This window comes from Mustela nivalis (assembly GCF_964662115.1).
Source record: "Mustela nivalis genome assembly, chromosome: 8".
Lineage (NCBI taxonomy): Eukaryota > Metazoa > Chordata > Mammalia > Carnivora > Mustelidae > Mustela > Mustela nivalis.
Window position 1 is genome coordinate 35,053,679 of NC_139027.1, and position 21,324 is coordinate 35,075,002.

Consider the following 21,324-nt stretch of genomic DNA (forward strand, 5'->3'; position numbering starts at 1 on the left):
TATTCCTTAGGATAACGCAAGGGCTTCATTTTTGTTTTTGCAGAAAATGAGCTGATTTTCTTGTAAATGAAATTAAATTTTGTCCTTACAGATCCGAAGAACTTTCAGAAGCATCCGGAACACTCTGCCCGACATTCTCTACGTCTTCCTCTTATTCATGTTCAGTGTGCTCATATTCTCCCTTATGGCCTTGAAGCTTTTGGGGGATCGGTGAGCACACTGTTCCGGAAACTTCTGTCTGTGAATTCTCCTCTGTTTGGGTTCAGCCCGTTGGTGGCAGAATCTGTCACCAGGTGCCATCTTCCTTGTTCAGACACTCCAGGGGTGGAGTATATAAAAAACCACAGATTTATTTATGTGTGTGAGTTTCTCACTTTGTGTTTTTGGTTCCTTTTTAGGGGTCTTCAAACAGTGGAAGGCTTGCCCTACTTCACAAATATCCTGGAGATAGCATTTGAACTCTACGTGCTGGTCACTACTGCCAACAGTCCCGATGTCATGTACGTTCATCTTGACTCACGTTCCCGGGCACCTGTTACCATGATGGAATTCACTTTGTTAAAGGTGGCTGTCTCCTGACACCAGCAGGGCTGAGACAGGAGAAATAGCGATTGTCTATTTATTCATGTTCATCGTAAAAATTTTTGAAGAATGTAAAATGTTTGCACTGATGATAGCCTACCCTCTCTCTATTTAAAACTAAATTGAAGTGATTTTTTTTTTTTTAAACTGAAAGCAACAGGAGACATCTCTTGAGATACCAGTCTTAACTTTTGGAGCCTGCTTTCTATTCTGGGACTTTTTTGAGTCTTGAATCTAAACACTAAGTCGTGTTTATAAAGGAATCATGGCTTGTTCTCCTAAACATCGATGTGCTTTTCTGGTTAAATGAAACAGGAAAGAAATGTAAAGATTAGTAGTTGGTGCCTTCCCGCTCACAATGCCAATTCTCCACACATGTGGAGTTTTCTTAGGAAGAAAACATCCTGTGGTGGTTTCCCCACCCCCCTAATGTCCTTTGTATTATAGATTAACCTTGTTTGTGGAAGTAAAATTGTTAAACAGTGCTACGCTGAGTAGACATCTCTTGGGGGCCGGGGCATGGACGGGGCTCTAACTGGAAATATCAATCCCATCTCAGGCCATACTGCATCGGGACAGGGGAAGGCTTTCTGTCATCTAGTTCTGCATGTGCTCATGACATTGACTTGCTCTGGGTTGTTGCTCACTCTTGGGTCTGGCTCAGACACTTGTGGCGAGGTGCAGTTCTGGCCCTCCGTGAGTCCTCTTGGATCTTTCCCTCAGATCCTGGGCGGCCGGCCGTGTCCCCCTCCCCCATTCCATGTATGAAATGTATGAAATCCAATTTCCATTAAAGGTGGAGTGAGCACACATCCTGATTTATGCCTCTCGCCCTGGTGCCATTGTTAAGGGTTCCCTTTTTTTCTCATGTCCTAGAGTGGCTAGAAAATTACCTGGCCTGCCAGCAAGGCATCCTGGTGTCCCTGAAGAGCCTAAATATAAGCCTAAGCCACACTTTGATTCCTTCCTTGGTTCTGGGCAAGTCGGTTGCCTTTTTAGGCTTTGAATTTCTCATTGTGAAGGGAGGGAATGGGCTTGGGGGGATCTCCCAAGTCCTAGTTGCCGCCTCCTTAAGGCACTAAGAAATCAAGAAGGCAAGCTTGGAGCCAGCTTTTTAGCATTAGGGGGGTGATGGCTCTGCAGTCTCATGGCACAGCACTACGACATCTGGGGGACAGTGAGAGAGGGAGAAGGACTTGCTGCACCATGTGTATGTGGATAGTGCCCGAGGCTGGCCTTTTGTGCGCTGGGGGCCAAAGCTATGAAAAACCATGCCACGTGATTCTTTCCTTCTAGGATGCCTGCCTATAACTTCAATTGGTGGTATTCTCTGTACTTCATAACCTACATCATCATCAATACCTACATCTTCATGTCCGTCTTTCTGGCTGTGGTCTACAACAATTATAGGAAGCACTTGAAGGTACCGTGCATGAGCAGAAGGGGGGTTGTGGCAGGGGGCTGGGCATCTGGGCTAGATCCACTGGCGAACACATTTACTTTGTACTTGAAAGTGTCCTTTTTCTTTTTGCTCCAGCCAATCTGAAGACTTCTGTGGTGTCTTGCTCTGTTCTGCTAGGTGGGGCGGTTCCTTAGCGGTCTTTGCCATGGCTCTGACAGTGCGTCTGGACATTGTGGGCAGCGGCAGCCCTTGCTTTGCTTCTTGCTCTTAAGGCATGAAGTTGTTCATGGCTCCTTGAAATGTTTTGTGTAAGAATGAGAGCTGGGGGGGCGCCTGGGTGGCTCAGTGGGTTAAGCCGCTGCCTTCAGCTCAGGTCATGATCCCAGGGTCCTGGGATCGAGCCCCGAATCGGGCTCTCTGCTCAGCAGGGAGCCTGCTTCCTCCTCTCTCTCTGCCTGCCTCTCTGCCTGTTTGTGATCTCTCTCTGTCAAATAAATAAATAAAATCTTTAAAAAAAAAAAAAAAGAATGAGAGCTGGGAATATTCCCCAAGCCCCCAACTCCTTTTCTGCTCTCCAGCAGAAGCAGAAACTTCTTCAAGCCAATAGTTTCTGCCTGGGTACCTGCTTATTTGATTTATGTCTGGAGAATTCCCGGAGGTGTTGGGTGGGCAGAGGGTTCTGACTGCTCGGGGTGGAGGATGCTTTAAGTCCAGCCCAGTACCCATACCCACTGTGATGCCTCAGCTGCATCACCCCCCCCCCCCCCCACCGCACACATCTCTGCTTGGTTGTTTTCTCATCTTGTAAAACTAGCTGCACAGAGAGGCTTTCCTTAAGGGAAGACATTGCCTTCTAGTTCTTGATCGTTTTGGTTCTGTTCTGAATTTTTCATTGCATAGGGATGGGACCACCAGGGAACAAGAAGAAAGTCAGGGAGAACTTCAAGGTTTGTGGCTAAGGAGAAGCAAGCAGGTGGTGGGGCTGAGTCTGAGATTTGGCCCAAATGGCCTTGGAAGGTGTCTGTCCCAGTCCTGCGGAGTCTCTGCACTGTGGAGACTTGAGCTGGCCCTACTCCAGAGGCCAGGTCTCAGAGACCCTCCTACTCTGACTTCCTCCCTCTGGGTGGAAAGAGGCTGTCCTAAAGAGCCTGGCTTGCCTCCCCTTTGTCACTGCTGGACAGAACTGTTGCTGAAACTCCCCAGTCCCAACGCAGTGTTTCTTTGGGTCATCCTCTGCAACAGGGATTAGCAAACATCTTAAATGTGCTTTAGCACCCAGCACCAGTCCAAGTGTTGAGAAGTCAAAGACAATTAAGACACAGCCCATACCCCTTAAAAATTTACAGCCTAGCCATGTAATCAATGAAGTGATGATGTTATTGGGTAACGGGGTTACAAGGAACAGCAGGAGTGGCCTTCAGGTGACTGTAGCCCGAGGAGGCCTGTCCAGCCTACTGTCCCTGGAAGATTCCCTGCGCCAAGGCCAGATGGCAGCTCCAGGCAGGCCCAGCTGTCCTTCCTGCTCTCGACCTCATCCTTCCGATCACTTCTAGCCAAGTTTCACTTCCCCGACTTTTCTCCTCCTCCCCTTCTCTTTCTTGATTGACTTAATGGTAGCTCTATCTTCTCCCTTCTCGGGGTCTCCCCGTGTCTCAGCAGCACACCCGATTTCCTTCCTTTCTGGAATCTCCCTTCCTCCTGGGCAGAGTGGAGTTGGGACCAGTCTGCCTCCTGCTGTTCTGTTTCTCACCACACAGATTATCCTTCACGCGCTCCCTCCCATAGACTTGGTAAGATGAGTTTCATTTATGTGGACGGGTTAGCTTCGTGGACCTGCGGCTGGCGGGGGGAGGATTACAGACCTGGCCTAATAATAGACCCATCAGTGCCTTCTCTTTGGCTTGTCAATTATCTTGACATGTTTAGGGGAAAGGAACAAGACTTTCTTGAGTCTTTCTTTCTTTTTTTTTTTTTTTATATAAATCAAGAGTTGATTTTTTTTTTTTAGTTTATTGAATTTATATCTTGCAATCTTATTAGATTCACTTACTAGATCTAGTAACTTTTTATAGATTCTTTAGAATTTTCTCTGTATACAATCATTATACATAGAGAAAAAACTGATTCTTCCCTCCCAATCTATATATTTTTTTTTTACTTTTAATTTTTTATTTTTTATAAACATATATTTTTATCCCCAGGGGTACAGGTCTGTGAATCACCAGGTTTACACACTTCACAGCACTCACCAAAGCACATACCCTCCCCAATGTCCATAATCCCACCCCCTTCTCCCAAACCCCCTCCCCCCAGCAACCCTCAGTTTGTTTTGTGAGATTAAGAGTCACTTATGGTTTGTCTCCCTCCCAATCCCATCTTGTTTCATTGAGTCTTTCTTTTAAAGACCACAATTCTGTTTTTTAAAGAACGAGATTCGCAAGCTGGCGTACCTGAAACGTCACAAAATGATGGAGGCTTTCAACATTCTGAAGGTCAAGGTGGGCTCGGAATTTGTGGTGATGGAGGCCCGGTGGAGGCGGCTGGCCAGGACTGTGATGCCACACATCAGCAGTCCCCACCTGGAGCTCCTTTTGAGGATCTCCGATGAGGGACAGAAGGGCTACGTGGGTAAGAAGCCTTGGCCTCTGACATTCCTCTTCGTACTTTCCAAAGCGGGTGGCTCCCAAAAAGCAATTCGTAAAACAGCACTACTAGTTGTTTTTTTTTTTAATTTTCTAAAATTTGCAAATAAAAATATAGGTGGGCACCTCTGCTGGGAACAGTCCAGTGGGATTTGGGGCTTCATGCTGTGTTCTGATTGGGCCATCCCCATGCGAGTTTCAACATGTAAAGAGACCTTAAAGCCCTTACCCAGTCCTGGTCATTCCACTGCTGACCATGCTTTAGGGACAGCATCTACGTCACATTCAGTCTTCAAAAGCAAAAAGTTGAAAGTAACCTAAAGTTCAGGCACTCGTGGCTGGTCGTTATTACGAATAACACTTCCCATCTGCTCTATGCGTGTCAGGCATGAGCCGCTGTCCCGACTGTTTGCTGCATGTGGCATGTACGCGATCACTGAGGTGGGGGTGTTTGTCGTCCTTGTGTGTTGGTATGGAAAGTGAGACTGGAAGAGGTTAGGGAGTTTGCCCATGGCTGAGCAGCTGCAAAGCGGTCAAGGCTGTCCGACTCCAAGGCCTGTGCTCTCTGTCACTGGGCTAAACCGCCCCAGATTCTGGTAGTCACGTAACGGGAAATTGTGGTGACAAGATGTGAGGTGACTAAAATATATCCCAAACTCTAGAACACCCTCACGTCGTCCGTTTCCAGAAGAGTCTAGATGGAAACATACCAAAAGGGAAGGGATACCTCCGACTGGATATACATTTACCTGAGACAAGGACCCTCAAACAAGTCCGGCAGGGCTGTGGGCCTTAGGAGGACTCCATGCAGGTGAGAGAAGGAGATGACAGCGAGTCTCTAGAACTTACTCGAAGAGAGAGAACAGAGAGAGAGATGTACAGTAAGACACTGCTAAATGGGCGGAGCTCATGTCTTCCAGTGAGAGTTTGGGATCCAGGATGGAAGAGAGCCTTTCTCCTCTTGAATGAGCAGGATCTGACGTGTGACTTCCCGTGAGCCCCAAGCAAGTCTCCTCAGCCACCCCGCTCCCTGCCGTGGCTCTGAAGTCAGGAGCCAGGCTTCTTAGAGCCTGAATAATTGCCTTGGTGTTCCCCGTTATGGACGGGCAGGGGTTCCCTGGGCCATTCAGTGTGTCAGGATTAGAGTTGTGTGGATGTTGGGGAAGGGCCGCTAGTGCCCTGGGCCACCCCTGAGCACCATGCTTCCTAAGCTGTGCGTTATGAAGCTGCTGAAGGTCCCACCAGTCATTTGGGTGACACTTGGGTGAAGTACAGCAAAAATCAATCCTTGGGAAAATGAAATGAAAAAGTGTAAAATCCAAGTCCCATTTTTTCATTATTAGAGTCAGCGGACATGATCCTGGCCATTGTTCTATAAGTTTCTGTATTGAGCGTTTATCCCATGGAGGGTGGGGGACACAAGGACAGGCCCAGCAGTGGCCCAGGGACCACTCTTTGAGGACCACTGCTCTAGTACATAGAGGAGAGGGTCAGGATTTGGGTGCCCTTGGATGTCCCACCCCAAAAACCGGGGTGGTATAGCTGGTCACTCTAGCCTAGGTGTTCCCAGATTTCAGCCCCTCTGTTTTTGAGAATTCTCCTTTGATTGTTTAGTACCTCTGCTGCTTCTAGATGATTGCGACTCTGAAGATGCTGATGAATATTTAGGGTCTTACGACCTTTCTTTGTAGTTCCTCTGTAAAGTGAATTCCAGGATTGGTAGTAAAAGCTGAGATGTTCCAAACCTAGGGATGGGGGCTTTTAGTAATCTTTGTCTCTATCTGTCAGGCGTGGGGAGCCCCATATACTTGGGTGTCTCCTCATCCAGAAAAGATACACATGGTCCCCAGGACATACTCATATGAACTTCTTTGTTGAGGAGGTCAGTCTAACTTTTGACAGTCATTTCCCAAGTGGGAGGATGAATTGCTTTTCTTTGTCCTTGTCAGCTTCTTCCATGTTTTGGGCTGTAAGCAGGGTAGGTCTTAAACGATGCCATTCAGCTGTGCAGGATAAATACGGAGCATACCAGACCCAAGTTTCCTGGCTCCCCTACTCATTTGGATGTATCCCTCCATGAATTCCATGAGCAAGAGGAAGGAGGGGTTCTTTGAGGCCACCACACAACTTTCTAGAGAGTGCCAGAGAAGATCTGGGTACCAAACACCACCACCACCTCTGCCCATCTGCAGAGGTTCTTTTCTGAATGTGGGTAGTGACCTTGCACAGGGTGAGGCCTGTAAGAGGTACCTAAGGAGGCTGGTCAGTGACAAAAGGGAACAGAGGAACCTGAGAATGAGGCATGGCCCAAACCTGCTGTGCTGTAGAATGTTTTCAGCTGACCAAGAATAGCCATGACAAAGGAAACGTGGGGCCTGGTTGACTTGGTAACTCCTCCAGAAGCAAGAAGCCTCATGTTTTTCCAGAAGGTTCTTAGGACCATTACCACCATTAGGGAAGATAGCAACATGAGTGTGTGACATCACTCAAGGCTGTGTCTGATTCAGGTTCCTCCCTTGGAGGAGGCCACACTTCTGCCAGGCCTGAGGCTTGTTCTTTGCCTGGGCATCTGTTGATGGCATCTTTCTCGCACAGCCCATGCTGTGGTAGAGCCATCATTCATTGTAGTTTGCTCCTGAAAACTGGAACGGAGCCATGGATATCCACCAGGCCCTCGGAACGAGAAGCCCTGCATGGCGTAAAAAATGCCCAATCCATCCTTTGCCGGTTGTTCCGGCTAGACCCGCTCTGCATCGGCGATTTCTTTAAATTTTCCAAACGTCAACTTCACTTCTAAACTTCAACTTAGTTTTCAAAGAAAACTTGGAAAAACATTGGAAGAAGGACTTTGTGGGAAACAGCAATGTCCTTTAAACATTCCGATTCCATCCACTGAGGTGAAATTCATTCAGTTGTACGGAACAGGAAGTCCATGCACAAGCAGGGTTGACTCGTGGTCAGCATCCGTCCTGTCTGGTTGGGGAGAGGTGCACGGGGTAGGGACCCTGGGCAGTGGGTGGGTCTGGAGAACACTAGCTTGGTAGTTGCATGGGGCCAGGCTTGTCAAGAAAGTGCTCGGTGAACTTTGGCCTAGCTGGCGGGCCAACTTGCTGTGGAAGCTGTGGGTCTGAGTGAATCTCTGAGAAGGGGCAGGGAAGGAGGGGGTGCAGAGAAGAAGATAGGGGCTTGAGGAAGGGTGTGGATTACACCCAGCTTGGAGGCTTGGTAGAGTTGAGGCTGGAAAGTTAAGTCAGGCAGACACTGAAAGCAGGGGGCGGGGCATATGTGAGGCGGAAGGCAGGGGTGAGGGAGCAGCATCTGTGAACTCGCAAAATCACGTGCCACGGTTGGTGGCCTTGGGTCGGCTACAGGTCTGAATGAGGACAGGTGGGGGGCCTCTGCCATTTTCTGGCTCCTTGACCTTGGGTGTTCACCCTTTGAAGCTTCAGATTTTCATCTGGGAAATGCAGAAACAAGAGTGTGCTGAATTGACATCAGTCTTTGAACCTTAGTGTCACAGTGGCTATGTACTGGGGATCAATTTTTTTTTTTTTTTTTTTTTTTTTTTTTTTTTTTTACATTGCAGACAAAATGAACTTTCTACGCTTGGCTGACCTCCTCAACATTCAGGTGGTCACCATGAACATCAAGAGACACCCACTGGAAGAGTGGATGCCGCGGGTTTACCAGTCGTCTGCAAGCCTCCTGATCCAGAGGATGGTTCGGCACAGGCAAGTGAGATGGGGGCAGTTTTTCTCAAGTTGCTTTAAACATAGAGGAGTTTGCCCATGCTCTCTGGACTGAATGTATTTCATTATTGAAGCTGTAAATCAGCCCCTTGCTTGCTGCTTTTGGTTTGTTAGGGAGGCCTATAAAGGGTTCTGGACATGCTTTGTGTGACCTTAACCGAAAGGACAGGCTTCTCGATCATGTTTCCTTCTGCCCTGTTTCCTAAGATGCTCAAGTGGCCACAGACTGGATGTGCTCTCTGAGCTTAAGTACTCTCCGAAATTAGAAAGTTCCAGCCCCACCCGTGTCATTAGGAAGTTGCTTTCACGGACGGCGCTCTGATTTTGTAAAGTCAGTGGTTAAAAACTCATGAATTTGAGTTAGCAGAATGGTTGTGAAGAAGGCCAATTAATTGTCTTAGTCTCAAGTAAGTGGACTCCAGAAAAAAATCATTCATTCTGGTTGGAGATCCTAGGTTTTGTATGTGTGGCTTGGAGTGCCCCTGTTATTGTGGCTCATTCCCCTGTTGTCCTTGAATTTAGCGTTTCGCGGAAGAGAATGGTGCAGAAACCCCAGAAGGTAGCTCAGCCTGTGGTGCGGGCACACCGTAGGGGCTGGCCACGTTTGACAGTTACCAAAGCCCTTTATGTCGAGGTTTCTTCCCATTGATCTTAGCCTTAAATTTGTGATGTGTTTCACGTGCTGGATGTTTGTGTGTCCATGTGCGGCATCCAGGGTCCTAGCCTACAGCCTCACAGAGAGCAGTGGGGTAGGAGCCCCTCCTGTCTTCCCGAGGCCATGCCCAGGGTTCACCCGCAGTTCTCTGGAGCACAGGGGACAGGTACATGCGCAGAGCAACCTGCTCTGTAATTGCAAAGTTGGGTCAGAGTCAAGTTCTGATCGTTTTTCACCCATCCCACTCCGGACTTGGTGAGGAAGACGGACATGTCAGTCCCGGGGAAGGCTTGTGTGCATTAGGGGTGAAGAGGTTTTCAGAAGCTTTCTTAGTGAAGGATGTTAATTTTCTGGGGACAAGTAGAAGAGGTGTCATGATCCCTTGCTAAGCCCTAAACCTTCTCCTAGCCCCATTTCTACCTAAGCTTTTGTCTGATCCAGGTACCATGCCCCAAAGGGGTACCTGAGAAAACCAGGCCTCTATTCCCCACCCCCACCCCTGGTCACTGAATCTTCATTTTCTCCTTGGCCGAAGGACTGCACCAGCATTAGGGGGAAGCAAGTGAATTTCAGGACCCTGGCCATGCTGGAACCTTTACTAACTAGAGTCACGAGTGTGCGTGTGTGTATGTGTTGGGATGGGGGTTGGAGGTATCTCCTAGTCATCACATTGTCGGGAACAAAGTAGCCCGTAAAAGCCTCTGAACATGCTCCCTTCACGGAAACGTGAGATGATAGAGTCTCTTCTTTTTCCTCTCACGGCAGGATTTTTGTCTGGGTTTATGATATCATCATTCTAATAAATGCCATTTTCATCGCCCTGGATGAGAAAAACCCCTTCATTTCCTATGCAGAGTGGCTTTTCCTTTCTCTCTATATTATTGAAATTCTTCTGAAACTGTACACGTATGAGCCCAGAGCCTATTTTGGCAAGAAACAGTTCTGGAACTGGTGAGCACGTGTGTTCTGGGGAGGGGGTGAGGGCAGAGGCTGTGGGCAGAGAGTGGGGGTTTTCTGTCTGTTTGGGGAATCTCGTAGTTTTCCCAAGCTCCAGATGCCTAGTTTTGGGGCATCTTACCATGCAATCTTGGGGGTGTGGGAACATCTGGGACAGACAAAGCTGTTATTTTATTAGGTCAGTTTGAACGAACTTTCGTTAAAATTAGGATCACAGATTGTGGCATCCTGGGTTTGGGAAGGATCTTAGAGCATTATACCCAAGGAGGCCCTTCTATAGCTCCCTTGGCCCATTCCCTAGTCTTTTTTATCAAAAATTGTGGCATGTGTGTGCCTGGACAATGAGATTGTTAACAAGCTCTTTCCCACATGGGATGTGGCCTCATTCTTCTCCAGGCTAGGGACCTCCTGGTCTACCATCGCTCCCGTGCTGCAGACCATCTCAGATGCCACTGTGTGTTATGAATTGCAGGACGCAGAGACATAAGGCACACACACGCCTGTCTTACCAGAGTTGGATCTCCGTGATCATTGCTCTTGGTGCCAGGAAGCTCTCTAGGATGCACGTGTGGCCAGAGAGGAACTAGCCAGTCTTGTCAGTGCTTTGGCACTGTTGTCAGAAAGAAAAGTAATGCTATGATGGATATTACCCCTTTTAATTAAAAAGTTACAAAGCACTTAGTAAAATTAATACCAAGGAAGATTATACTGTATATTCTGAAACTGTGCCAAAGTCTCCTTGCAAGGATCTAGTTACTTTGTAAGACAAAGTGGTAAGAATTGGGTGATTGCTACAAATCCCCTTGGGGGGTTCATTGGAGCAGCCAGAATGATCACTGGGTTGTTCAGATATAGCGTTTCTTTCTTTGTCTCTGCTGTTCTAAAAGTTACAGAAATCAGTTTCATGGCTGGTTCATTGCTTTGCGTAAGATACTGGATTCCAAGTTTTCTCTGGGTGGGTTGTATCCTAAACTTGACACTTTTCCCTGGAGCCTTCACCAACTTTGCTTCTCATCTGTTAGGTTTGACATGCTGATCATCGTCGCCGCCCTGGTGGCCACTGTGGCCAACACCACCATTCAGTCAGGTCAGTGCTGGGCTCTTGGCCTCGCCACCTCCTGGGACCATGCATTCAACGTGGTGTCTTTGTTGAACTTCCGCCGTGCACCAGTGAGGGGTTTGGGAGTGGGTAGTGGAGACACAAGAGGGTTAATAAGAGTGTTCCATGCTCTGGAGAGGGCTGGTGGCTTTGTGTTTAACTGTGTATTAGAGATCACATTTGATCCCGATGGGGGCTCAATAGCGCAATAGTGCAGCTTCCTAACAAGACTCTAGGAAAGGGATACTGGGGAAGGAAGGGCTTGTAGAAATGTGATCCACAGTTATTTCTTAAGGCCAGTCTGAAGTCTACACCGACTCATGACTCTCTAGCTCGGAGCTGGGGAGGACACCCAGGGCGGCATGAGCCATTCACTCAGCACCTGCTTCCTCACTGCTCGGAGCCCCCATCGGGCTCTGCAGGTGAAGCCCCATTTCTCCCCTGAACCCAGACCTCAGACCTCCTGGAATAGAAGGGACAGGCCCGAGGCACTCACAAAACAGAACGTCACATGGCTGCGGATTTTCTTTCTAGCCAGCAAATACAACAGTCAGCAGGTGCTGGATATTGTCTTGATTCTGAGGATCCTCCGGCTCCTACGGGTCATTGTCAGCATTCAGAGGTAAAGATGGGTGACATGCCCTCGCGGGGTTCCCACCCCATAGCCTGCCAGAAACCACTTCTGCCTCTGATTCATCAACACACCCCATGAGAAGCCCTGAGTGCTCCTTGTGTGTAGTACGCGGCACTCTTGGGGTGGTGGGGGTGGGAAGCCTGCGAAGATGGCAAGGAGCACTCAGAGGGCGGCTCCCTGAGGGCAGGGGTTCCATCGATTGCTTTTGTCCCCCTGACCCCTTCCGTCACTGTGCCTGCTGTGCGTGGCTGCAGAATGGTGGCTCTGGAGGCCACCGAGGCTCCCCCAAGTGTGCCCACCGTTGTCTTGTGCAATTCCTCCCACTGCCCTTGATATAGATCGGGACCTTTATGACTTTGTGTTCACCAGCGATGACAGTGAAGCTCAGAGAGGTTGAGTAATTCCCCAGTGGTGCACAGCTCAAAGGGCACATTCCTGACAGTGTCTTAAGAACAGATCCAGGACCAGGGAGAGGGGATATTGAGCCAAACCTGCTGGTGGGGTGTTGGTTTTCCCCCATGGCTTCCCTTCTGCCATCTTGTGCTAGAAACTTTGTTTCATCCTAGATTCCGGCTTATTGTGACCACCTTAATTAACATTGGTCCCACAATACTGACGTTTGGTGGACTCATCTTGGTAAGTGGCTCGCGCTTGTGGCCATTCTGTGTGAACAAGTGGTGGGACGTTCATTCTCAGGAAGCCTTCTTTGAAGTGAGGAAAAGAAAGGGAGATGAAGTAAATGAGACTCCCTGGTGTCTTGTGGGCCTGTTTAGAAATATCCAGTGTCTGGAAACACTGGGTGTATGCCAGCTAAGGTTCACGGCTACGCAATAAGACACCAGGACTTCAGTGGGGTTACTCAGTCGTGGTCTGTCACCCATGGTCCAGATGGGTGTGCCTGGCCAGCAGGTGCTTCTCAGGGATGTAGGCCCCTTCTGGCTCATGGCTGTCCGCCCCCACCCCGGCCTCAGATCCTCCTTTGTTCAGATTGTGGCTGAAGCCTGCCTGCCCGTCAGATCCCCAGCAGTGAGAACACAGCCACCCGGGCTGCCAGGGGTCCCACACCGTAGGACACACAGGTGTCCTACGGGGACACCTGGCTGGCTCAGTCGGTTAAGTGTCTGCCTTCGGCTCAGGTCCTGCGGCGGGCTTCTTGCTCAGGGGGTAGGTAGCCTGCTTGCTTCCCTTCTCCTTCTGCCTGCCGCTCCCCCTGCTTGTGCTCTCTCTCTCTCTGACAAATAAATAAAATCTTAAAAAAAAAAAAAGAAGTGTTCTACAGAGGGAAGATTCCAGAACACATCCGACCAGCCCCTTGATGGACAGACTACCGGGTGATCCCACCTTTTCGCCGTAACAAGGGGCATGGGCAGGGCTGTTGTTGGACCTGCATCTTAGCGCTTCTGTTCTCACTGGGTGTGTCCCCCAGCATCGCGCTGTGAGGTCAAAGGGGAAATGTGTTCAGACCTTGGGTGGATGGTAGCACGTAGCCTTGAAGGTGTGTTCCCTGTGTTTCCCCAATGACAGCGTGTCCCAGCCTGTTCCTCTGCTCTCCTCGCAGCTGGGGTTTGCGAATCACTGTCCCGTCCTCCAGTCGGACAGGGGACAGAATGGCACTGTGCTGCTCTGCCTTGTGCTTCTGTCGTGTTTCACGAGGCGGAGTGCCTTCCCCATGTTCTTTTGGGCATTTTCCTTTATTTTTCGGTAAACTGCGTGTTCATATCCGTGGTCCATTCTTCTGTTCGTTTTTAAATACAATTTGCAAGAGTGTTTTGCCAATTAAGGAAACAGGCTGTTGGTAAGTAGTTTATAGTGGAATTACTTTTCCTTCTCTTTCCCTTGTTTTGTTTTTGTTTGTTTTTTGAAGGCTTTTTTTTCCCCCTGTGTAGAGGATTCTTGTGTATTTTGGGGGCTGTATAAAAATTTAAATAAATTCTATTGTTCAATTTATAATCTTTTATTTTATGGATTATTTTATAATCTTTTATTTTTTTATAATCATGCTTAGTGGGGCCTTTTTCCACTCAAAAAAATTTGTTTTCCAGTTCCTTCATTGTTTTTTACATTTGACCCTATGGTACTTTCGGAATTTATTTTCCTATAAAAAACAGGGTAAAGATACAACTTTATTATTGTTTTCCTAGAGGACCAACCATTGTTAATATTGAGTATTTAAGCCACTAACTTGCCCAGCAGCTTCGTTTTTGTCTCTGTAAGCCACGGGAGGGGTCGTGGTGTGGTCCGGCTGGCCCTGTCCTCCGTCCCTCGGCGTCCACCTTTCCCCAGCCTGACACCGCTCAGGCCTGGGTTGGAGAGGGCAGCCACCCTGGAATCGGAGTAGCACCCCTTTCTGCCCACGTGACCCACCTCTGTCCGAAGTCCTTGGGCCTCTCCTGCAGGCTCCTGGCCCCGTGCTGTGACACCGCAGCTCCGTGCGCCCCCTGCTGACCAGGGCTGCCCATTGCAGGTGGTCTACTACGTGTTCGCTATCATAGGGATGGAAGCATTCCATGGCAAAGTCCGGTTCTTCGACCCGAATTTCACCACCCCCGATGCTCTGGTGTGTGGGAACCCAGCCTTGAAAGACTCAGCGTTTGCCCGCGACAGGTACTGCAAGAATAACTTCAATGACCTGGCCTCCTCGTTCATCGTGCTCATGGAGCTCACAGTGGTTAACCAGTGGCACAATATCCTTTCCATGTAGGCATGGGACACCCCCACCCCCACCCCCACCCCAGGCTGCCTGCTCGCTGGGCTGGGTTGGGAGGGAGAGGCATCCGGAGGGACTTCCAGGAGCACCCAGGGCACCCTGCTGAGCTCCCCGAAGGCTGGGTTCCTTAGCTGCGCACTCCTCGCAGACGGCTTTGCCCTCGTGACTCACCAGGCGGCCAAGCTGTACTTCATCAGCTTCCACGTTGTGGTCGTCATTCTCATCGTTAAGTGAGTTGACTCCAGCCGGGTTGGCAAGTCCACGTCTCCTCCCCTCCCGCTTCTTCCGGCTGCCTGGTGTGCCTTGTGGGCGGGCCTGCAAGGGAGGAGTCTGACTCCTTCACACTTGTGTTTGTCACTGTCTGCCAGTGCACATCTGTACCAGAATACACGTCTCCCAGTCTCCTAATGTGTTTGGGTCAGAAGGACCCTGGCAACCCGGCCAGTGTCTCTCCCCTTCCCCACCCAGACCGCACCCCTCGAGCATACCATTCCTCCTCTGCAGAAATCCAACCATCTGCTGGCTTCTCGGAGCCTCCCAGTCGGTTCCCCAGTTGTCCCACGCTGGTCCCTCCCTGTCTTTGCAGGTAGGATGGAACGGCTCTGTCCTGGCCCCTCTTCCAAGAGAGGCCTCAGTTGCTGTTTGAGAGCCACGGTGACATCCCACCACTGGAAAGGGCATAAAAGGGCATAAAAGATTATAAGATAATCTATAAAATAGAAGATTGCAAATAGGAATATACAATAGTCCTATGTCTCTGATTCTAGCTCCTTCGTTCCTCATGGGACCTGAGTCTGGGTCACTTCAAAGGCTGGACTGCTCTTACAGAGAGGTTTTCTGGTTGTCATACCCCTCTCACAGCTTTGGGTCTGCCATTTTGGGGGGGACAGCCCAGCACCCATGCCTTTCTTGTCACGCCAGGCCCGCAGTGGCCAGCCACCACTGTACTGACTTTGGTTCCAGAAGGACTCAAGAATCCTGGCTGAGGGTGGGGAGGGGAAGAAAGTCCGTGGGTAGCTCCGACAGGCCTGCTTGTCCTTACGCAACCTAAACGGGAGATGTAGAAGGAGCAAGAGAGAAGCGCCTCTCTGGGTGGCACCTACGGAGGTTACCGAAGCCCTGGGACCAGCAGGGACAGGGATATTTCTGCCCCTCTCCTGTCAGTTTCCTGAACCTTTGAACCTTGATCCCCACTGAGCAGTGTGGCGCATACCAGCTGGAGGGGGAGTGCAGAAGGGAACCCCAAGAGAAGGAAACTGATCTTACAGAGAACTGCTGGGCCTGTCCAACCTCCCCTGTGTGTGTGTGTTTGGGGGGATGGGGGAGAGACTTTAGTTTCACTTGGAATGTAAGCAGATGCCCAGGGAGGGCAAAGTGAGCTTTTTATCTTTGTTGTCTTGGCTGAGTCGGGGGCAGGAGGAAAGCATTGCTGAACTGTACATCTTGGGATGTCTTTGCAGACAGACATCCTTAAGTCATCCCTCTGTGCCTTTGCTCAGCCCACCAGGCTGTGCGGAAACTTGAGATATTCACAGAGAAATAATTCAACAATTATTTGGCTTAAGCTTCCCCTAGAAAGAAAGTATATTTTCTTTTTAATAGTCACTGTTTAAATAGGTTATAAAAGAAGAATGATTTCTCCAAATGAATGAAAATTGGGTCCAATCCTTGAGAAGTGTTGTGTCTGTCATTTCTCCCTTCCACGTTGTATTGTCTTGGCAACAATGGGCTGCCGTCTTATTTAGGCTCAGACATTCTTTGGAACTAGGATTTCATGTCACCTGGACCACGGCTCACACCCTCTACCTCTCACTCTTAGTATTTTCATAGCGTTCATCCTGGAGGCGTTTTTTATGGCCTACTCCTTAGAAAAAAGTGAAGTCGAAACTGCCATCGAGAGGAAGATTCAAGAGCTGGGAGTGGGAATCCAAGAGTAAGTAGTGTGTTCCCCTTGGTGTCGCTCACAGGCTTTCAGAAGAGGACCGACCACATTCACTCCCTCAGTGCCCCGTGGCGTCCAGCGTGGGCCTGTGCGCCGGTTCTCAGGGACCCTCACTGACCAGAGGAGAGCCCTGGATGTGACTGGATGGGGACACGGGGCCATGGCTGGGAGGATGCACGAGGGACTCAGCTGAGGAACCTGACCCTGTTTCATGTCTGTTCTTCCTTGAAGAGAAGAAATGCATGATGGGAAGCTTGTTGATAACATGGACGCCAAGGACAGTGGCTTTAGTGGGGATGATGGTGACAACAAAAGGAAGGCCTTAAAAGGATTGTACTTCAGAATTGCATCAAAAAGTAAGTATTAACCCAGTGCAAAACTTCTTCCGATCCATGCTCCTCAGTGCAGCCGGTGAGGTGTTTCCAGAATGCAAACCTGACCTGCCATGCCAGCCGCATGCCGTTTGACATTGAGTGACGGTTTGGTCGCCGTCGGTCTTCCTTACAGACTTGCAGCTCCGTGTGTGCTGGGCCCTGTCTTTTTGCTTCCCATGGTATCCCCAGGGCCTCACTACGTGTTCAGGGCATGGGAGCTCTTCCCAACTTTAATTACTTTATTCGCCATATTGGCCGAGTAACCCAGAGCAACCCGACTGTCACTTTGGGCTTTGGCCAGGGCGCCTGCACTAAACCCAGGAGGAGGAGCATAGCATAGATGGCAGGAACAGTGGCAGGAGCAGCACGCCCCTGCCGGGTGTCACCCTCCTCTGTCCTTCAGGGAAGACCTGCTCCTGGGTCTCTAGAACCTTCCATGGCTGCAGATCTCCATGGAGTCTGGGGCAGCAGAGTTGAGCGATTCTTTTCTGACTTTCTCATCCTCTCTTTCAAAGACTGCTTGGCTAGCCATGCTTAGAACATTGTCTTTGGCTCAGGGGCCATCCTTCCAGAAAGCCTAGCTCTGCTCGGGCTGGGCTCGGCTCCCTCCGACCCCAGCAAATGCAACCCCACATGCCTGCCTTTCTCCTTTGTCCTAGAGTACAGGACCGTGGACGCCCTGCTACAGCAGATGTTTGAATCCGAAATTGCTCCGGAGGATGAAGGCCCACCCTTGGATGAGATTCTGAACTTCTCGCCCAGTGACATATATCCCAAGGTTCCCAATTTTGAAAACAGTGCGTGATTCTGGGCTGGAAAAGTCCACACCCAGAAACCAAGCTCAGCGGCCATTATGTCTTGTCTGGAGATGATTTTTCCAGCCCAAGTTGTCTCTGTGCTGTGACCGGCCTGCGCATTGGCGGCACCTGCCTGAGCGGTCAGTGGAAAGGGCTGGAGAGGCTGCCCCTGAGTGTCCTGCCTGGGTTGGCTCTGGAGTCTGGTCAGAGAAAAGGAGGGGAAGACCTATGAAGAGATTATGAGGAGCACTTACCATACACATGCACGCACGTGTGTGAAGTTCTTTCGGTGGGGATATGGAAGCTTTTCATTTATTTTTATATGATATTTTGCTATTCTATTAAATCCTATGCTACAGTGTTACGTGAATGACTTCTGAATATTTAAATATGGTAAAAGACTATATCTAGTATAGCAGCTCTTAAATGCCGTGTTTATTCAAAATGAAGAAAAACACGCATGTGAAAATAAAATTCTGTCACAACTGCCTCTCTTTCTGGGGAAGGCTCTCAAAGCTTTCATTAAATTACAGTGTTAGCAGGATTTTGAGTAAGTTGCTCTTTGAGATCACTTTCCCCAGCTGGAGCTCTCCCAATGCGGTGACACACTCCCTTTGGGAAATTAAAATCATTTTATTAACACAATTTTTAATTGTGGAAAATACTTGTAACAAAGAAGTCACCGTCGTAACCCATTATAAGCATATAGTTCCATCGTTTTAAGTATATTTATGTTGTTGTGCAACAGATCTCCAGAACTTTTTGTCATCCCCAGTGGAACTGTAACCCGTCAACTGTGGCTGTCTGTTCCCTCCTCCCCCAGGCCCTGGCAGGCACTGTTCTACCTTCCTTCCGTCTCTACGAATCCGGCTACTACTGTACCTCGCAATCACATTTTGAGCGAGTTGTCAGGGTGTAGCTCCTCGCTCCTCATTCCTCTGTACGCCCCACCCCCACAGGACTCACTGTAAGGCAGGGGTCCATGACCTGAGGTCTCCCGAGTACAGTGAAGCCTGAGTCATGTGTCCTGTCAGGGTGACAGTGGAAGCTAGCTTGGGAGGGCTGCCTTTTCCTCAGTTCTGAAGGTGACCTCTGGTGTAGGAGCAAAGCCAAAGTTTCGGGCACGGCCTCTGGGGCCAGATCATCTGGCATCATACCCCAGCTCCCCACGGGCCATGCCCCATCATGCCTGTGTGCCCCTTTTGCCCCCCTGCAGTTGGGATGGATGGTACCTCCCCCAAGCCTGAGGGTGCTGAAGGAGGAGGTTGGGCAGAGGGATGCCGACCCTGCCCCTTTGGCGCTTGCTCTCACAGACTACTGTTCCTGGTTCAAAGCCACACCTGGAATCCAGCATTGCTGCTTTAGAATTCTGTTACCATGACAATCCTTGGAAGGAGGGATGTCGCTGAACCCCCCCCCATCTTACGGGGTTTATGGAGTCCTGCTGCCCTCCAGACTGCTCTTATTTCTTTGTATACCTAACACGTATTGTTATACTAAATATTATACTCTCAGTGTACCCAGTGGCAACTTAATTTTTTTAACTTGAACACGTGCTGGGCATTTTTAAGCGAGAAACTATCCAGTCATTGTAAAAAAAAAAAAAAAGAAAGAAAAAGAAACAAAAACTCAACACAGAAATATAGTAAAAAGTCAGAAGTTGCTATGTATTCTTCCTTCTCCTGACGCCCACCTCCCCTTTATTCTTCCATGCACGATGTGAAGCTGCCTTCCCAGTGGTGATGCTGAGTTTCTTGTTTGTCCTTCTGGAAACACACCTACCCATTTACAGTCATGTCTGTCATGAATGTGCAGTGAACCCTTGACCAACACGGGGTGGGGGGATGGGGCGCTGATCCCAGCAGCCAGAAATCTGCATATCACTTTTGACTCCCCCCAAAACGTTGCTAACAGACTACTGTTGACCAGAAAAGCCTTACCAGTAACATAGTATCTGATTAACATGTAATTGTCATGTAATGTGTATTATATACTATAATCTTATGATAAAGCTAGAGAAAATGAAATGTTAATTAAGTCATAAGGAAGAGAAAATCCATTTACAGTTCTGTAATTTAAAAAAATCCATATATAAGTGGACCTGCTTATGAGTTCAAGCTCATGTTCAAGGGTCAACTGTAATTGCATTTTTTAAAAAATTTTTTATTTATCCATTTGACAGAGAGAGATCACAAGTAGGCAGAGAGGCAGGCAGAGAGAGGAGGAAGCAAGCCCCCTGCTGAGCAGAGAGCCCGATGCGGGACTCGATCCCAGGACCCTGAGATCATGACCTGAGCCGAAGGCAGCTGCTTAACCCACTGAGCCACCCAGGCACCCTGTAATTGCATTTTTTTTATCCTAAGTGGGATGTCATGACATTTTTTTGTATATAGTTCAAGAGCCTTTTTTCACTTAGCAGTGTTTTTCATCTTGATATACATGTGTTTGTATATATATATACACACACACATAAAATGCTGCCAAGTGTTGCATACCATCAGTGTTTCGTGACTGATTGAAAACTTGAATTATTGGTGGACCTATATGTTGTTCCACCTGTTCGACATTAAACAGTAACAGGGTAAACCCTGTCTTGTAATTTTCTTTTTTAAAGATTTTTAAATTAATTTATTTGAGAAAGAATGAGAGAGAGCATGAGAAGGGCAAAGCGGAGAGCTGGGAGCCCAATGTGGGACTCAATCCTGGGACCCCAGGATCATGACCTGAGCTGAAGGCAGTGGCTTAACCAACTGAGCCACCCAGGCACCCTCTTATAATTTTCTTGACTGATGAGCCTTTGGGAGGGAGAGACTGGAGCCAATTACTCCTGACCTGCAGCAGCCCCCATGGCCACCAGGGGGCCCCACTGCCCCCTTCAAGGAAACAATCTCGGAGGAAGCTAACAACTCGCCATTGGCACCTTTCTCTGGGTCTTTCTTCCCCCTTTCTTCCCCCTTTCAGTGAACGTGTCACCCTCATGTTTTAGCACATGGTCTCCCAGCTAGCCACTTTATTCCTGTCTCCCTGGCAGGAGGATGGGCAACATGATTGTGTCAGCCCCTTGGACTGTGAGCCCAACCCAGGTCTGCACCTTACAGGCCCTGCCCTCAGGAGCAGTCTCTCCATCTTCTCCACTTCTTCTTTTTTTTTTTTTTTTTAAATTTTTTTTTTATTTTCAAGATAACAGTATTCATTATTTTTGCACCACACCCAGTGCTCCATGCAATCCATGCCCTCTATAATACCCACCACCTAGTACCCCGACCTCCCACCCCCCACCCCTTCAAAACCCTCAGATTGTTTTTCAGAGTCCATAGTCTCTCTCTTATGGTTCATCTCCCCTTCCAATTTCCCCCAACTCCCTTCTCCTCTCTAACTCCCCATGTCCACTATGCTATTTGTTATGCTCCACAAATAAGTGAAGCCATATGATAATTGACTCGCTCTGCTTGACTTATTTCACTCAGGATAATCTCTTCTAGTCCCGTCCATGTTGCTACAAAAGTTGGGTATTCGTCCTTTCTGATGGAGGCATAATACTCCATAGTGTATATGGACCACATCTTCCTTAACCATTCATCCGTTGAAGGGCATCTTGGTTCTTTCCAGTTTGGCGACCGTGGCCATTGCTGCTATAAACATTGGGGTACAGATGGCCCTTCTTTTCACTACATCTGTATCTTTGGGGTAAATACCCAGTAGTGCAATGGCAGGGTCATAGGGAAGCTCTATTTTTAATTTCTTGACTGAGAATGGCAACAATCAGAATGTACTGGAAGCCTTC

General features: G+C 48.8%; 1 protein-coding gene across 4 annotated transcripts in view; it reads left to right on the top strand.

The window, feature by feature from the left end:
• The window catches only part of LOC309870840, a 54,630-nt gene extending 35,428 nt beyond the window's left edge, over window positions 1-19,202 (top strand). For 2 of the 4 annotated variants that reach the window (XM_082743332.1, XM_082743330.1), the window contains exons 6-19: window positions 92-210; window positions 399-500; window positions 1,879-2,005; window positions 4,411-4,612; window positions 8,213-8,357; window positions 9,796-9,981; window positions 11,010-11,074; window positions 11,621-11,708; window positions 12,287-12,356; window positions 14,185-14,404; window positions 14,567-14,657; window positions 16,247-16,360; window positions 16,601-16,725; window positions 17,403-19,202. In XM_082743332.1, the coding sequence (XP_082599458.1) occupies window positions 92-210; window positions 399-500; window positions 1,879-2,005; window positions 4,411-4,612; window positions 8,213-8,357; window positions 9,796-9,981; window positions 11,010-11,074; window positions 11,621-11,708; window positions 12,287-12,356; window positions 14,185-14,404; window positions 14,567-14,657; window positions 16,247-16,360; window positions 16,601-16,725; window positions 17,403-17,548 (1,800 nt within the window). In that variant the 3' untranslated portion in view covers window positions 17,549-19,202. Of the gene's footprint in view, window positions 1-91; window positions 211-398; window positions 501-1,878; window positions 2,006-4,410; window positions 4,613-8,212; window positions 8,358-9,795; window positions 9,982-11,009; window positions 11,075-11,620; window positions 11,709-12,286; window positions 12,357-14,184; window positions 14,405-14,558; window positions 14,658-16,246; window positions 16,361-16,600; window positions 16,726-17,402 lie in introns of all 4 variants that reach the window. The other 2 variants (XM_082743333.1, XM_082743331.1) reach the window with 1 other exon arrangement.
• Window positions 19,203-21,324: the final 2,122 nt, after the last annotated feature.